This window comes from Oryzias latipes, chromosome 13 (genome assembly GCF_002234675.1).
Source record: "Oryzias latipes chromosome 13, ASM223467v1".
In the NCBI taxonomy this organism is placed as follows: Eukaryota; Metazoa; Chordata; class Actinopteri; order Beloniformes; family Adrianichthyidae; genus Oryzias; species Oryzias latipes.
The window spans coordinates 21,752,194-21,770,287 of record NC_019871.2 but is presented as its reverse complement, the minus strand read 5'-3'; the positions used below and the strand labels follow the sequence as shown (position 1 = coordinate 21,770,287).

The window sequence follows — 18,094 nt, the reverse complement described above, 5'->3', positions numbered from 1 at the left end:
TCTATTATTAACAGTTTGCAATACGATGTTTGGCGCAAACGCCAAGAAATGTAAAATGATTAGCAAAAGTTTTTGGGGGAACGTCGCTTTGGCAGTTTTTGTGTGTGTGCTTTTACGCTGAAAATCCCCGGAAGGTAAACCTCTAATAAAAGCTAGCGAAAATGCGGAAGCGAATTGGGCTGTCGTCTGGTAGTAAAGGCGGAATATAAGCATTATGTCTGATTGTTTTTAATCTAAAAGTTATCAACATATTTTTAGATTTGAGAGTTTTTTAAGTAAACTAAGCTGTTTACGCTGCGTTAGTAGTTGTTGTATTTGCTTGTCATTCTTGTAGGTGAGCCGCGTTCTTCTTTACCTGAGTCATCGATCTTGGTTTCAATTTTGAAAGTTGAACTTACTACTTAGAGGGAATTTAGGTTCAAAAGAACAACAAGAATCAGCGGGGAGCTTTTAATCTTGAAGTATGGAAGGCGCAGAAGTAAAGACGTGAGTATTCACCATTTTTTTGTTTGTCACAAAGAACAACAACATTGAGACAAAAATCCTACAATAGAGATATAGGATTTGCAGTAATGGTCATGTTGCCAAACTGTCATCGGGATTGTTACCATTTGAGGCAAATGTGGCTGTACGCATGCGTGAAGACTCTTGAAGTTACTGAAAAAATAATTTATGTAAAGTGAGAAAACTATCTCTTCCTTTCGACTGTGACTGTAGCGCCTCCAAACCTTAACTTCTCCTTTAGGAGGCTTCTGTGAAAGTGTGCGAGGAACATTATAGTGTTAAAGGAGGTTTTCATCATTGATATGGTTGATTCCCAAGAGTTTTCTACGGTGGCCCTCAAGTGCCAATCTCTCAACCCCCAAGACATATTGAGGATCAAAAAAATATATATAAAAAAAACGATCTGAAATTTAATCAGAATTCCGGAAACCCAAACATGCAAAAGAAAACAAAGGTGTTTTCCAGATGAAAATATTTTTCTTTTTCTTCATTGACACATCCAAACTCACAGAACAATTCGTGGTTCATAATCACAGACTGTATGGCAACTTAAACAACCTCCCCAAAATGCAGCAGACAGCATTTTTGAAGGGATTTACAGAATAGATTAAAGTCGTCAAAACAACAAATATTGGAGCTCGGTTTAAAAAAGAAAACACTTATAAATAACAAAATAACTAAAATGAATTTCTAGATATCAAAATGAAATGTTAAAAAATAAAACAAAATAAGAAAGCAGGAAGGGTAGGACATAATGAGACATGAGTTTTGCAGAAGAGAGAAAGCAGAAGGAGGATTTGCCTGAACTCTGGTAAAGAATTGATTGATGAATCACCAAACCTTTGCAGTGGCTGTGGCCAGAAGCCTAAACAAGTCCTCTGTGGAGATTTTGAAATGCCTAAAAGTTTTGGTTGAAAAGGTGAACAAATGTCATCATCCAATCAGTGATGTCCCTTAACACCAACATTTTTTTGGTTTTTATAATTTGGTTTCATTTTCAAACATTTCATTTTGACTTCTGGAAATTACATTTGTTTTGCCAAACATTTCTTTTTATTTTGCTTATATTTTTTTTACTTTTTAATCATATTTAGGTTTTTGGAAGTTTTTTTGATTTTCAAAATGTAATGTTACTTTTATTATTTGTCTTACTTGATCCGTAATGTTTTTGCACTGAGTGATTTTGTTTTATTTGCAATTCAGGGCCACTGTACTTTTCAGCAATAAAAACATAAAAAAATACAAAAAAAAAAATATACATATACACTGACCAAAAAAAAAAAATCGTAACACTTTTGTTATTGCTCCCATTTTTTTATGGTATGAACTCAAAGATGTTCCACATACACAAAATGACCAGTTCTCTGAAATATTGTTCACAAATCTGTCTAAATCTGTGATAGTGAGCACTTCTCCTTTGCCAAGACAATCCATCCCACCTCGCAGGTGCGCCATATCAAGATGCTGATTAGACAGCATGATTATTGCACAGGTGTGCCTTAGACTGGCCACAAGAAAAGGCCACTCTGAAATCTTCAGTTGTATCACACAGCACAATGCTACAGATGTCGCAAGTTTTGAGGGAGCGTGCAATTGGCATGCTGATAGCAAGAATGTCGACCAGAGCTGTTGCTAGGGAATTGAATGTCCATTTCTCCACCATAAGCCGTCTCCAAAGGCGTTTCCGAGAATTTGGCAGCACATCCAACCGGCCTCACAGCCGCAGACCACGTGTAACCGCACCAGCACAAGACCTCCACATCCAGCATGTCCACCTCCAAGATCGTCTGAGACCAGCCACTCGGACAGCTGCTGAAACAATCGGTTTGCATAACAACAGAATTTCTGCACAAACTGTCAGAAACCGTCTCAGGGAAGCTCATCTGCATGCTCCTCGTCCTCATCGAGGTCTCGACCTCACTCCAGTTCGTCGTCGTAACCGACTTGAGTGGGCAAATGCTCACATGCGATGGCGTCTGGCACGTTGGAGAGGTGTTCTCTTCACGGATGAATCCTGATTTACACTGTTCAGGGCAGATGGCAGACAGCGTGTGTGGCGTCGTGTTGGTGAGCGGTTTTCTGATGTCAATGTTGTGGATCGAGTCGTCTATGGTGGTGGTGGTGTTATGGTATGGGCATGCATGTGTTATGGGCGAAGAACGCAGGTGCATTTCATTGATGGCATTTTGAATGCACAGAGAGACCGTGACGAGATGCTGGGGCCCATTGTTGTGCCGTACATCCAACACCATCACCTCATGTTGCAGCATGATAATGCACGGCCCCATGTTGCAAGGAAGCTGAAAACATCCCAGTTCTTGTATGGCCAGCATACTCACCGGACATGTCACCCATTGAGCATGTTTGGGATGCTCTGGATCGGCGTATACGATGGCGTGTTCCAGTTCCTGCCAATATCCAGGAACTTCGTACTAGGGTTGTGCCGATGGACGATATCATCGTCCATCGTGATGGATGACTGACATCCCGATGGAGAGACACCATCGTGATGCCACGCCCCCGCCACGTTGCGAGTCGACGCCATAAGCCGCGGTTACATGTACAAAATATCTTGATGGGATCAATGGTCGGATTAGAATCCAATCGTGTAGATGGGCCCAGAAAAATGTTTTCAGAATATAAAAACGTTCACTAAGGTCACAAGTTCGGTCGGAATAAATCATTCGCACATGCGCAGTTGGGTTTGAAAACCGGAAGGGGATACAACTTCCGCCGAGCGGCTTTTTTTCCAAACTTTATTGAATGTAACAATTCAATACAAAACAATGTTAAACAGCGCCGAGCGGCTATATATATTGACATGCCAGCTCGGTAATATACGAGACGATCTTCTAAACGTGCTTTTAATAATGTTACGGTTATTATGAAACACCTGTTCGCTCATCATTTGAATTTTAATCCGTGTGGTCAGTGCTTTTTCTGAACGAAGCCAGGATTAGCAGTATGCTAACACGGGCTAACAACATTAGCTTTGGGTGGTGCTGCTTGCTGTGAATAACAGCCTTTATTTAGTCGGGACACGACTGGAAACACAAATCCACGTGATTGTTTGAATGTTTTCTAAGGACTGAGCGACATTTCTGCTTTGAAGCTCAAACCGCTGTGTGTGCTGACGATCCGAGCTGTGCTCAGACACACACTTTTAGACCCGGTTCTGAGTTCGGTTGCTTGTACCCCTAGAGCTGCAGGACGGATCGCAGTCCTAAATCTCCCACACATACCGCTCATGTAACAAAGCCCCCCCCCCCCCCCCCCTCCCATCAAACACAAAGCTGTAAATCCGCGCTCCGCCGGTCCACTTCACTAGTCAAGTGCGGGAGCGGACTACTTTTTTATTTTGTTTGTTACTTTTTTTGTTAAAGTCACTTCCCTCAGTTTATAGTGGATCATCGCGGATTAGTCATTAGTTGGGAAATAAAATAAAACGTAAAGTAAAATATCGAATAGCAGTTATATAAGAACGAAAAATGTAAAAATAGCGTCAACGGCCAATTTAGGGGACATCGCCCAACCCTACTTCGTACAGCCATTGAAGAAGAGTGGACCAACATTCCACAGGCCACAATAGACAACCTGATCAACTCTATGCGAAGGAGATGTGTCGCACTTCATGAGGCAAATGGTGGTCACTCCAGATACTGACTGGTTGTCTGAGTCCCCTGACCCCCTCAATAAAACAAAACTGAAGATTTCAGAGTGGCCTTTTCTTGTGGCCAGTTTAAGGCACACCTGTTCAATAATCATGCTGTCTAATCAGCATCTTGATATGGCGCACCTGCGAGGTGGGATGGATTGTCTTGGCAAAGGAGAAGTGCTCACTATCACAGATTTAGACAGATTTGTGAACAATATTTCAGAGAACTGGTCATTTTGTGTATGTGGAACATCTTTGAGTTCATACCATAAAAAATGGGAGCAATAACAAAAGTGTTGCGTTTATATTTTTGGTCAGTGTATATATATGGATAGATATGTTATCATTATTGTTATTGTTGAAGAAAAAAGTTGCTTTGGGATTTTTTTTAGCCTCCTGGCATGTTTTTGAAGCAGAGTCAACATCTCAGTCAGCAAAGTATGACGACTTCAAACTGTTGCTCTCACTAAACCTAACATAAATGGTAAATGGCGAATACTTATATAGCGCTTTCTACCTTCTTTCGAAGGCCCAACGCGCTTTACAGTCACAGTCCCATTCACCCATTCACACACACATTCACACACTGATGGCGGCTCCGCTGCCGAACACTGGCGCCAACCTCCCACCAGAGGCAAGGTGCAGTTAAGCGTCTTGCCCAGGGACACTTTGACACATGGGCGTGCAAGGCGGGAATCAAACCTGCAATCTTACGATCATGGGTCGACCGCCCTACCGCTGCAATGCGGCTGCCCACATAACATAGTCTTTTATTTTCCGCAAAAACTTCTAAAAGTTTTGGTTAAAACTCATTGGAGAGGACTTGTTAAAAATGGGAAGTTTACTTCTAGTTTAAAACATTTCAAACGTTCCTCCTTAAATGTCACTTAGCCATACTAAACGTCTTCTGTTCTCTGTTACAGGAATTATGACGAGGAGAAAGAGAAATGGAAAAGGCCCCCCTCCAGCTACGGTTCGATGAAGAGCGAAAGTGAGGAGTCGGAAGGTCCGGAGACGGATGAGAATGGAGCGGGACACGAGGGGGCAGTTCTGCCTGAACGTCCTGCACCTGTAGTGATTGGGTAACTGGACTCCTGTATGCACTGCAAAAAACCCAATCCCTCCAAAATAAAAGTCACGTCTTCCTGTCCCGACCTGGTGAAAACCCTGCTCTGTGTTGTGGAAACGTGTTTGGCTGCCGGCTAAAGGTGTGTCTGTCTGTGTTTTTTAGGTCACAGAACTATCTCTCTCCTGAGACCCTCTACACCATGAACACGGAGCAAACCAAACCACCTGGAGCTTTAGTGATTGAGACAGGGTAAAGTACACCTGTCTGGCTGACAGATGCATGTCATTCAAAGAGAAGCCAAATATGAGCTGAATTACATTTAAATCATGATAATTTCTAAACAATTTAATCAGTCTGTAGCCTTTACTCTTGTAATTTATGTATTATAAAAAATTATGATACATCTTCTCTTTCCATGTTTTAATCTGTATAGAATAAAGTGTTTTGTTTCAACAAAAATGCTTTAGAATTTATGATGGGTCCGGCTTTCTCAGATCTGGTGACCTGGACAGGGCTGTGGATGATTATGAGGAGGATGAGGATGAGGAGGATGAGGATATGTACATAACCAATTCTCCTGAACCCCCTGAGCCTGTTGAGTTTGAAGGGTTGATGCAGACTGATGAAGACGAGCAGCCCGGCAGATTTCCCCCGGAGCAGGACATGCCCTTCGTGTTCACAGTAGGTCTATCACATTGTTTTGGTTTCTGTAAAAAGAAGTTATTTTTCTAAAATCTGAAGCTCTTTCCTTTATGTAACAATTCTTTTTTATTCTCCTCAGAACATCCTGAAGACTTTAACACCCCTCAAATTTGAAGAGATGTACAAGTTTAGGTCCTGGCTGAAGCTGATGGCTCGTGAGTTGAAAGACAGCAATTTCATGGAGGGAGACCTTCTTGACTTTGTGGACAAGATGATTGAAGTCTTTGGTAAGAAAAAAAAGTGTGATGCTAGCAGGGATGGACAATTGGAGGATTATTATATAGACATGGAAAATTAAAAAATTAAAGCAGGAGTCTGCAACCTTCAACGCTAAAAGAACCATTTGGTTTAGTTTCTTACCAACCAAAACCCAGCGAGAGCAGCAAAGTCCCACCTCATTATTCTGAAAAATACACTTAATTTATATTTCTGTGCCCATTAATCCCTTCATATAACAGAGTATTCTGGCCACCTTAAAAGAAATCAAATTATAAGACCATAAAGTTGTAAAATTACGAGAAAAAAGTCTAAATTTTACAGGAATAAAGTTGCAAATTTAGGATTTTACAAAGTCGTAATTTTACAAGACAAAAGTTGTGCTTTGCACAACTACTGTTAACATTTTATGAAAATAAAGCTACATTTACAAAAAACTAAAGCATATTCAGTGAGATTCCAGAGCAGTGAGAACGTCTTCTCACATAAATTCAACTGCTGATCTTTGATTTTCTTTTAAAAAAAAATTTTAAAGGCTAAAACGGTTTATTTTCGAAGCACAACTTTTTCCTTTTGTGGAGCATAATTGTAGAACATTTTTCTCAAAATGTAAACACTTAATTCTGTAAAATTGTGACTTTTTTTCTTTTTAATTTTACAACTTTTTTCTCTTACATTTAATTCTGTCATGCTGTGCCTAATACTCCATTGTACATTTGTTTATATAATGTAGCTTTTAAAAATGTTCAGTCCCTCTCCGAAAACACATTTTGATCTATTTTAAAAGCGTTCTCAGTGGTCTTTTAAGTTTGATAATGCTGTTTTTAGCCAACATAAATAAAACCTGTTTAGTTTTCTAGAACATAGTTTCTGCAGAGAGGCAGTAATTCCCCAGAGGAGATGTGAGCAGAACTGTTGGTGTGGAGCAAACTATCCCCCCCTGCCAATCAATCATCAGTTTATACAGTCTCTCACTTGCTTACAGCCCCTCACACCCCCAACCTAACATTAGCGGTGCAACAAAAATGGCGAGCAATATTGGAGCTATCCAGCCGTACGTTTCTGAGCCAGATTCTAGGTCCTGCACAAAGTCGTACGTGAATCTAGACGTCCACAGGTGAAGGCATCAGAATGCAGCAGAGCAGGGATGTTGTATTTTCTGTCACAAATAAGCTCTTTTTTTTAAACGGCATTTTTTCGTCTGTTCTTGATTCACGACAATTTGAATAAAGAAATTCTCAGATAGGAAGGTTTGAGCTTAATTTTCTTTATATACGTCCTCCATCATCATAAAATTGACACAAGAAGATGTTCAAAACACCATTTTCAGTGGGTCGCAATGAAGGGATAAAAAAAGCTGCATGTGGTTCCACAGCCTCAGGTTATAGACTCCTGGATTAAACTATCAAAATGATCAAATTAGTGAGTTTAATCGCTATATTTTGCTGCAGTCGTGACAGTCTGCTGCTTAAATGACACTGTTTTTTCTTTTTTGACGTCTGGTTTGCAGGTCATTCTAAAACACTGTACATTACAATCTCTTGTCTGGATTCCAGTGGTTTGAAAGCACAGGCGGAAGAACTGCAGAAAGTGTGCATGAAAGGTGAGTGCAAACCCATAACTGAATTCTTGTGGTCTTCTAAACATCCCAAATGTCTTTCAAGGACTTGATTCAAACATCGTGAGCTTCATCGGAGCTTTTCTTTTTCCGTTGATGCTTGGAGATCAATTTGAATTAACTTCAAATATTGACATTTTACAAAGATTAGGAATCCGTGTGTTCAGGTATTGAAAACCTGGATGATTTCTAAAAAAAAACAAGCCGTAAACCATGAGAATTTAAAGCTAATGTCATGTTGAGCTCTGGATAAAATTTCCACCCTTTCTCATGGAAAAAGCTGTGAGTTCCTTCACACTTTTGCAGAGGTGTGATCTCAACATGTAACCGGAATGCAGGGAATGGCTTCAGGATGCACCAGCAGTGCCCCTGGATCATGCTCCTGGGATGTTATCAGCGTTAATGACGTTAAAGTCATTTCACTGAAGGATTTTATTTTTCAACTCTTCCGACCTTCATTTTGACTCGTATTTGATGAACACTTCTATGTTCTGTGAGTGATGAAGAGCAGACAGGACCGCTTAGACTCTTTACTTTTGAAAATGATGCAAGTGTGGCTTCTAACCGTCGAGGACGAGGTTTGTACTGACGGGAAGCAGTTAGTAACTGAAGTTGGTAAAGGACAGAACATGTCTGAGGTCATGGAACATAAGAGGAGCTAAATGATCCATGCTCGATTTGAGGAGCGTCTCCTCTCCTTTCCAGTCATTTCCTCAACCATCCATCAGATCTTCTTTCTTCTCAGTTTCAGACTCGGTCCTCCTCAAACTGAAGCATCTGAAAAGCACAGCAGTCTGTTGCAGCTGCTGTGCTTTCACTGTGTTGCTGCCTTCTCACTTTCTACTTGTTGCATCGATGTGGAAAGAATAAGTGAAATTCCCACAGTTCTGCACTTATCAAAGGATCCGACCTGAAAAAAAAACGACGTTCCATCTTGCTCTCCCTGTCGCTCTAGGAGAGGATCAGTCAGGCAGAAATAAAGTTGTTGCTTCATTTAGATGAGAAGCAGATCATACACTTCATGGGAAAAAGGTTGTTAGCTGTTACTAAAATCCCCCTTTAGGCTTTTTTCCCTATTTTTGTGCAAATTATGATGAAGAGGACTGAAGATGGGAAGGAAAACCAGGAAGAGCAGATGAAGCTGAGGGATATCAGCCAAAATAAAACCATAAAAATGCAACAAACAGAGGAGAAATGAAAGATTAGAGAACGTCTTTCAGGTAGATTAGTTTGAAAAGAGGAGAATTTTAAAAATGTCTGTGTGACGGGAATCCTGGACAAAGATGAATTACAGAATAAGATTAATATTTGACCACTTTTTTATTTTTTTAGAACATTACCCCCCCCCCCCCCCCCATTTGGCTAATGTGAAGTACATATATTGCATAAATATTGGGAATTAAATGGTTTTAATTTTCTCTTCTTTCCTGCCGACAGCTTTGATTCGTTATCGCCTGACGGAAGAAATAAACAGGAAAAAGAAGTTTGTTTTTGAGGGGCTTGTTGAATCTAGAGTTCAGAACAAACTGAACCAAATCTTTGTGGAGCCCAAGATCTCCAAGCGCATCTGCGGGGCAATCGATCCGAGCCATGAGTTCCGGTCAAAGCCGATCACGCCTCTCCAGGTTCCCGACCCGGATTCCTTCACCAGCTTGAAGAATCTGTTCCGGCTCACCAAAGACGACGGCAGCCGCGTCAGAACAGTGGCCACCACTGCACTTCCAGGATCGGGAATGACCCTCCACACGTCAAAGTTCTGCCTGGACTGGGCAGAAAACACAGCTAATAGGGTAAAAATCAAAAATATTTGGTTCTGCTGCGCCTAGTTTACCTAAAATATTCAAAGCTGCTGTCACATAAAGGGACTCGCTAAAGCTAATGAGGGAAAAGGGGACATTGGTTTGAACCATTGACTGTATCTGAAAAATAGAATTTTCACATTTTCTCTCCAGAGGAGCCCCCTGTCACATCAGTGATGGTTTATCAGGTGTTTGTTTTCTTATTTCTGCAGGATCTGGAGTGCGTCGTCAGACTCCCCTTCCATAGATTCTGGTCTTTGAAAAGGTCGGAGTCTGAGAATGTGTCTCTGCTGGAGATGATCCACATATGCACATCAGCATTTAAAGGCCTGGATTCTTATCTGGAGGAAGCGGACCACTCTAAACGTCTCATCATCATGGACTGTTTAGATTCCTTCCAGGACTCTGTGGACTGGCTGGTAAGACACCACCCACTCTGTGATCCCAAATGAAGATTGTGTGTCAAACAAATGATTTTATTAACATTAACAGAGTTTCCTAACCCTTACTAATGATTATTATTATTATTAGGGATTCATTTATCTGATATTCAGTATCAGTATGGGACCAAACCATGAAAAATGACCGGATCGGATATCTGAATCCAATGGTTCAGTCCGTCAGTTTCATTCCTTTAATGAAAAATGAAACTTCATGGCTGCCAGTGAAGCACATCTTCCTTGAAGTGCACTCTGATCTGTTTTCAAACCGTTCCCAGTGGCTTTTCAATTCTGATAATGCAAATTTTGCCAAAAATCAAAAATCCTGTGTCGTTTTCTAGGACATAGTTTCTGCAGAGGGCAGACGGGAGTTTATAAGAAATATGTCTCTGAGTCGTGAGCGGGACCGTCGGCCTGCACCAATATCCCATCAACCATTTTTGTACACTCTCCTGCTAGCTTACAGCTCCTCACAACCCTAAGCAAACATTAGCGGTTCAACAAAAAGGGCGAGCGATATTGGAGCAATCCAGCCGTACGGTTTTGAGCCAGATTCCAGCCGAGATGAGGAAAACAAAGACATACATGGATCTATTTGTCTGCCAGTGGACGCATCAGAATGGAGCGGAGCAGGGAGCTTGTGGCCTGTCGATTGTCGTTTGTACGCAGTTTTTTTCCAGTGGCATATTTTCATCTGCTCCTGATTCCCCATCATTTGAATAAAGAAATACTCAGAAATGCTTTATTTTCTTTATATATGAAAAATGCCAAAAGGACATGTTAAAAAGAAATGAGAAAAATAAAAGGAATGTTGTTTGTGTGGACGTCCTACGTGTATTTGCGTATCACGTGTGCACCCCGTGCATGCAGCGTTATCACACGGTCCGTAAGGAGCCACTTACTTACTAAAGCTAACAAATAGAGTGTGGCGTAAAGGCATCATAACATAGCATCAACTCGACGTCATAAGTGTGTGCAGCTTCCGTTAGCCGTATGAATACTTTACGATACACTTACCACAACAATGGTACGTTCCATTCTTGGCGTCCCTTGAGGTTGCCGTATGAATGTCATCAGAACTGTAAAACACACCTGCACTCACCTTAAGAACCGTCGCTCCTCCCTATGATCCACCTCTCCTACCCTCTATTCAACCCCTCCAAGGGGGCATGTTACTAAATCTTTAGGAAGAACCTGCCCTAACCCTGAAATGACTTTTTTTTTTTTATTGAAGATGGAGACATATCTAGTTCAAATTTGTAATGCAAAGTTATATATACATTCAATTTCAGGGATTTTTTTACTCGAACATATCCTTTAATTTGAAAAATCTCCATTGGTGTTACCTCTTTGTGGGAATTTATTTAGAAAAGGGAAATTTCTGCATCGGCACATAGTAAAGTTTTACAAACCGCTATTGACTCCAAGAAAGTGGTATCAAACCATCCCTCCATCTTCAGAACCCACTGAATGCCTTTCAGGGTACTGTGGTTGCTGGAGCCAACCCAGCTACTGTTTGGTAAAGGCGGGGTAAAACCTGGACATGTCGCCAGTTCTTTGCAGGGCCACACGCTTACACACACGCACTCCTAGGAGGAATTTAGAAATGTGTATGTTTCTTGAGTGCCCAGAGAAAACCCACACATACATGAGGAGAAGTCCACACAGAAAGGTCCCAGCTGGGATTTGAACCAGGTCGCTAACCACTGCTCCACTGTGCAGTATCAAACCATCCTAATTATTATTTTTTTTCCAGAACACTCCACTTCTAACTGACATCAGAACCCCAGCATCTCCAGAGGTCCTGATGGTGAACATCGTCAGAGGCAACCTGCTTCCTGGCGCTCGTGTCTGGGTCCTGGGGAGACCGCCCGCTGTCTCACAGATCCCGCCTTCGCTCATCGATGTGTTCACTGAAATACAGTGCTTCAGGTCTGTGCGTCTCTGTCTGAGTCACTCAGATTTGACTCAGAAATCTAAAGTTTTGATCTCCTGCCCACAGTGAGGAGATGAAAGAGGACTACATGAGGAGACGCTTCACACCAGAGCTGGCACAGAAAATTCTGGCGCATTACCAGCGCATACCGACACTTCGCATTCTTGCTCACCAGCCCTTTGTCTGTTGGATTATGGCCACCATGTATAATCGCTTCCTTGATCGCCAAGGCTATGGGAACAATCCTCCTCGACTGACACCGGTCATCACCAACCTCTTTCTGATTCAATTAAACCGCCGGCTGAGTTATTACTATTATCAACCAGAAGTGAAGACGGTAAAGACCATCAAATGTGGCCCCTTTAGTTTGAAAAATGTAAACTTTCATTCCATTGTCAGTGACACTGTTTTGTAATTCTTTGGTCCATGCAGATGTGGTCCAATCAGGACAAAGACATGCTAAGATCGATGGGAAAAATGGCACTGGAGATGCTGCGAAGGAACACGGACGTGTTCTTTAAGGACAACTTGAAGGAGTATGGGTTGGACTTGAGGGAGGTGGTGATGTTGACGGGTCTCTGCACTGAGCTCCCTGCGGTTTCAAACCAGAGGAGGTTCAGCTTCATCCATTTTACCCTGCAGGTAAAGTGCTTTGTGAGTTACCACGTTTACTGGAGCGTCGGGCATAAAAAGGTCATTTGTTTGAAAACGGCAACAAAGCATCAGCTGCTGTCAGCTGAGCTAAAATCCTATGAAGTGCCACCAGATTGTGAACTCAAGTCACAGTTTTGAGATCTGAATGTCCTAAATTGCTAACAAAAGGTCATTTTTAAAAACGAAACTTTCTAAGTTGCAAATAAAAATATTAAATGTTTGCTTTCAAAATCCTTTTTTTTGGTTTTCAAACCACATTTCTGCGTTTGACACACAAGTTTCAGATGCTTTCTCCCTCCCTATCTTAGATTTTGCCTTCCTAAGTTTCAGTTTAGTGGGACATATGTGCTGCCAAACAGCCAATCGCAGACAAGAAAGTTCATGCTGATTGGTGTAAATTCTAGAGATTCCATCCAATCAAGTGTCTTAGCCTCGCATTGACGGTGCTTTGTGGGGAGACACAGACTTTAGACTTTGTATCGGTTCTGTTGGACCGGGATTCTGCAGTCTTCAGCCAGTATGGCCGTATCTCTCTGACTAAAACCCAAAAGGAGTAGCAAAGCTAAAAACAAGAAAACATGGCTCAGTATTTAATGTTAGTGTAGCAACCAGCTTGTTTAAACTGTGCACAGCAAAAAAAAACCTGTCTCAGCCGGACATGTACTGTGCCATTCAGATTTGTATCTCAGGTCGGCAGTCTGTCGCAGGGTAGAGTGTCCACAATCACACACCAAGGGGCAATTTAGATTAAAAGCGCAAACATGTTTTTGGATGGTGGGAGGAAGCCGGAGTCCCCGGAGAAAACCCACACATGCACAGGGAGAACATGCAAACTCCACAGAAATTGTTTAATGTTTCATTTAATGTTCTGGTTCAGATCCCCCAGTCAGAACTTGAACCGTGGGCATTCTTGCTGTGAGACAAGAGAGCTAACCACTGCACCACCAGGCAGCCTGAACTATTTTTTAATTAATATAAATAAAATGTTGAAATATAAAGAGAAAATAACATTTTGTCATCAATAATTTTGTTGTTTAATTTAAACAAAAATGCACAAGTTTTTGAAATAAGAAAGCCTATGCAACTCAGGATGATCTGCTGAAGCAAATTTTACTCAAATGAATAATTAGCATTTAAGAAATAAAAAATACAAAAAATTCTTCTACTTATATATAAAATCTACTTTGGTGAGCCATCATTCTTTTCATTACTTACTATTGGTGTTAATGTAATTCAAAACACTGTTGTGCAGCATAAGAAAATGTTATTTTTTTGTAAATAACAAACCAATCTTAAAAAAAATTCAAACTTTTTACCAATATTTTGCTCCAGGAGATTTAAAAATCACTCAGGCCTGTTTAGTGTAATGTCACCAGATAAACTTGACACAGTTTATTTTACTGTTTCTGGAGATCCTCAGCCATAAATTCACAAATCTGAATAAATACAATTTATTCAATGCTAAAAGAAACTATGTATTATATTTAAAATGATTTTTTTCTTCAGCCAAAGAGGCAAAATCGAGGGCAGAAGAGAGTAGTGGACTCCATGTGAGATAAATGTAGCGATTTGATTGGAGAGAATCTAGAGTCTAGACCAATCAGCCTCTAGTCTGTGATTGGCTGTTTGGGGCAAACATACGGTGGCCCACAAGGGTCACAACACAACACATTAACTTTACACACAACACATTAACTTTACACACAACACATTAACTTTACACACAACACATTAACTCACAACACAACACAATAACTCACAACACAACACATTAACCACCGTACAAACACACTCAACTCAAACTTGTAAAAGCAAAATCAAAGATGGGGAGAAAGCCAGATGAGAGACAACGCATCTGAAAACATTTGTGTCGCAAAAATGTATTTTGAAAGCAAAGAAAAATATTTTGAAAGCAAACATTTACTTTTTTTTCATTTGCAATTTTGAAAGTTTTATTTTTATCCCTTTGATTCTTGTAGCTTTCACCTCAGACACATGGATCTATAGAGGCAGGTGGAAGGTCATTTTTAAATCCAGCTTGCTTAAAATCTCACTTGTTTTGTCTGAAATTCACCTTCTGCTCTACACAGAGATGGTTAAAGTGTTCCCACAGACTTTATAGTTCTGCACATCTCTTTCAGTGATGAGTGTTAAGAACTGCTGCTATGCGACATCGCTGACTTTTCTTTTCTCTCTCTGCTTTAGGAGTACATGGCTGCCTTTTATGTCTTTATAATGTTCTACCAGGACTCAAAGAACGTGCTCGAGTCTGGAGGAAGTGGCAAGCTTCCCTTCTTCCGTCAGTCTTCTTCCAAAGCTCAGCCGTGTAAAGCTGCAAACGTGGTTCGGTGTGCTGTTGAGCTAACCCTCAACTCTCCTCTGGGCCAGTATGACTTGTTTCTGCGCTTCCTGTGTGGCCTGATGAACCCGACTTGCCACGTCAAACTGTTTGGCGGGTTCCTCTTTGAATACAGAACCCCTCCGGTGAGTGGTTTGAAAGATGTGAGCAAAGTCCTGGAGGATGCCATCAAGACGGCTCCAGCAGACAGAGTGGAGAACCTAAAGGAGTGCAACAGAGAGGTGACACAGGAGGATCTTTGAGGTGCACTGCTACCTTCCAACATTGACGTTAAGGACAGGAGAAGGGGCTTGCTGCTGTTTTAGGTTCAGTTGAAACCTACAACTTATCAAATGGGGCATTTCAAGAGCCTGACCTTAGAGAAAATAGGAAGTTCTGTTGATTGCAGCGGTACTTGCATCCTATAAAACGTGAATCGCAAAAGACGTTGTTGCAAACTTGGTTTTGCTTTGTCTCCCATCACTACGCACACGAGGAAAGAAATGGCATCAAGGTTTGAAAACTCAATCTGTGTTCTTTGCTTGTAATTAAAAACCATAGGGTGATTTTATGGTGGAAAGTCCTGAAAACAATGTGGATGATTGCACAGACAGGATATTTTATTTTTTTCTGGAGTTTATTTTTTTCAACGTTTACATTTTAAATTTGTTTTAGAGCATTTGAGACCCAAGTCCACGTCTTAGATTGAAAAAAAAAAGTGATATATTTAAAGTTTTTTTTTCCAGAAGTACATCATAGTTGTACACTCTTTGTATGTATGAATTGATTTGTTAGTCAGTGTATTTTTACATTGCCTGGCAAATTGTATGTCATCTATAGTTATTTAATGTCTTTCACATCTGTTAGCCATATTTGTGCCTAAAGGATGGGGGTAATAAAGAGTTTTTACTGCTCTCTAGTTTCTTCTTTACTTACTGACGCATGTGAATTTGTACAAGTTCACCTGAAAACAAAACCAGATCAAATATTTTGCCAAATGTTACTGATTCTGAGTTGAGCTTGTAAGTCAGAGAAAAATCTGTTTATTCACTTTGAAATTTAACACCAAAAGTAATCAATGGTGTCTGTGTTGGAACAAGGCTCCTTGGCACATCTGCAGTTGGAATGGCACATCTGTTTGGTGTGAGGAAGCAGTGGAGTGTGACAAGCACGTGTGATGAAGTGGAGGACTCCCTTATCATCTTACATTTCCTTTTTAGTCAAAGCAGGATAGTTTAGCACAGGGTTTTACAGGTCTAGTTTATTTAGCACAACAATAATGACCCTCATGTAGAGCACACATTTAGCTGTTCTTGTTCGCTTATGTTAATTCTTTTTTTATTTTTAATTTTTTCCAGTTTCTTTGAGTTTCCTGTAGAGTTTGACTTCCTGGTTACCTGTTTAGGGTTTTGTCCAAACCAGATTGAAAATTCAAAAAATAAAAAATTCTAAATTTGAAAAAAACAATAGAAAAATTGAAAGGAATGAATTACACTTGAAGGAATAAATAAGTGAATAATTTATTACTGACTTGAGGTCCAAATGACAAGACCATACACACAAACATAAATGTCCATAAAAGCAACAATGAAATGGAGAGCATATGAAAATAATAGGAGCAATAGACCAACAGACCAAGTAGTACGCAAATTACAAGCTTGAAAACTAAGGTCTTAAAAATGCTCCCATACCTCCAAATTGGACACTGATATTTGAAAATGCTGGGATTATTGCATGCAACACAATTGCCAGATATAAAATAAAAATAAGCACATATTTGTGTAATTATACAATACATTGTGAAGGAAAAGGAACGGATCTGCTGCCTCGTAGGTCGGCTTTGGCTGGTCAATAGCTACGGGACTAAGCCCAGATAATAAATCTACTCTCCTGCAACTGCGATGGCACCGGGCGTATCGGCTTGCCTTTCCATTGGACTCTGCCAACAATGCCGAGAGGGGGGTCCTGGCACTGGGCAATACAGGATCTCCAGGTCTGCACCTGGAGAGGTCACTCCGGCTTTGCTGTCTCAGCGCAGACCCAACGCTGACCACTCTGACACCTGGAGCTCCCCTCTACACCCCAGCGAGCTTAAGGTGTGGATGATTTTCTCCTCACTGCTCAGGTGATTAGTTTATTTTGTCTGTTCCTCTTCCTGTTTTGGTGTAAATATTTTTATTAATTGGTTTCTAACTGATTTGTTAGTATTCGGGAGCAGCAGAGGCACCATTGGTGTTTTGTTTGGCTTCCTTGATTTTATTGCCCAGCAGTATAGTTTTCCTCAGCCAGTGGACCACCAGCTCCACCTGTCTGTCCCCTGGGACACACTCCTCTCTACAGCAGGGCACAGAGTTCTGAAGATCCTGGGTGTCATGATTACAGCTGCAGCTCATAACTGCCAACTCCAGGCCACGGTGCTCCAGCTCCTGCCGGTGGGGTTCGGGCTGAACTCATTGAGCTGGGACACTCTTCCTCTTGGCCTCAGCTGCGGCCAACAGAAAGCAGTGTCCGCCTCTCTACCCAAGATTCAGTGGACATAGGACCTGCCAAGAGGTGCCATGCCCTCCCAAGGACCTGTAACAGATGTGCTGGTTTTAATCCTGTTTTAGATTTTGGTTTAATGGTGTTTTGGTGTATGAGTTAGTCAAAGTAGGCAGTGATTGCTGTTTTTAGCTGCCCTAAAACCAAATTGCCCACTCGTGTTTAATATTTTCCCCCCTTCTTTGTAGGGCCGAGTGCTTGGACACAGCGTATTCTGGCGACAACGGTGGAGGCTCAATTGTGGCGTGTGTGCATGCCACAGAGTGGGTTGTTTTCTTTTTTTTTAATCTTTGGTTACCAATCACCTCCATGTGGCTAAGTAGGGGTGTGCATTGGCAGGAGTCTGGCGATACGATTATTTTGATCCGTGCCCCACGATACGTAACACATCCCGACATTGTACCGGAACACACTCATTGTGTAATATATATATATATATATATATATATATATATATATATATATATATATATATATATATATATATATATATATATAAATATAAATAAAGAATAATATATAGAAAATGAGTAAAGTATTGAATTCAGTGGACCGCCTTCTTCCATTAATTTTCTTAACCCGCTCTATTCCCGCTATAACCTGCGTGCGGCGTTTTCATCTT

General features: G+C 41.0%; 1 protein-coding gene across 2 annotated transcripts; it reads left to right on the top strand.

Moving 5' to 3' along the window:
* Positions 1-155: 155 nt before the first annotated feature.
* LOC101164990 (NLR family CARD domain-containing protein 3) lies at positions 156-15,850 on the top strand. Of its 2 annotated transcripts, XM_004075807.4 has the most exons (12): positions 156-486; positions 5,083-5,241; positions 5,391-5,477; positions 5,723-5,909; positions 6,010-6,157; positions 7,657-7,749; positions 9,202-9,554; positions 9,776-9,982; positions 11,760-11,935; positions 12,006-12,276; positions 12,372-12,581; positions 14,799-15,850. In XM_004075807.4, exons 1-12 carry the CDS (start codon positions 464-466, stop codon positions 15,192-15,194), a joined length of 2,310 nt encoding a protein of 769 aa, XP_004075855.1. In that variant the 5' UTR covers positions 156-463; the 3' UTR covers positions 15,195-15,850. The 2 variants fall into 2 exon arrangements, with proteins under 2 accessions (XP_004075855.1, XP_020564047.1); XM_020708388.2 differs by lacking the exon at positions 156-486 and having other exon boundaries at positions 5,225-5,317.
* The last annotated feature ends 2,244 nt before the right edge of the window (positions 15,851-18,094 follow it).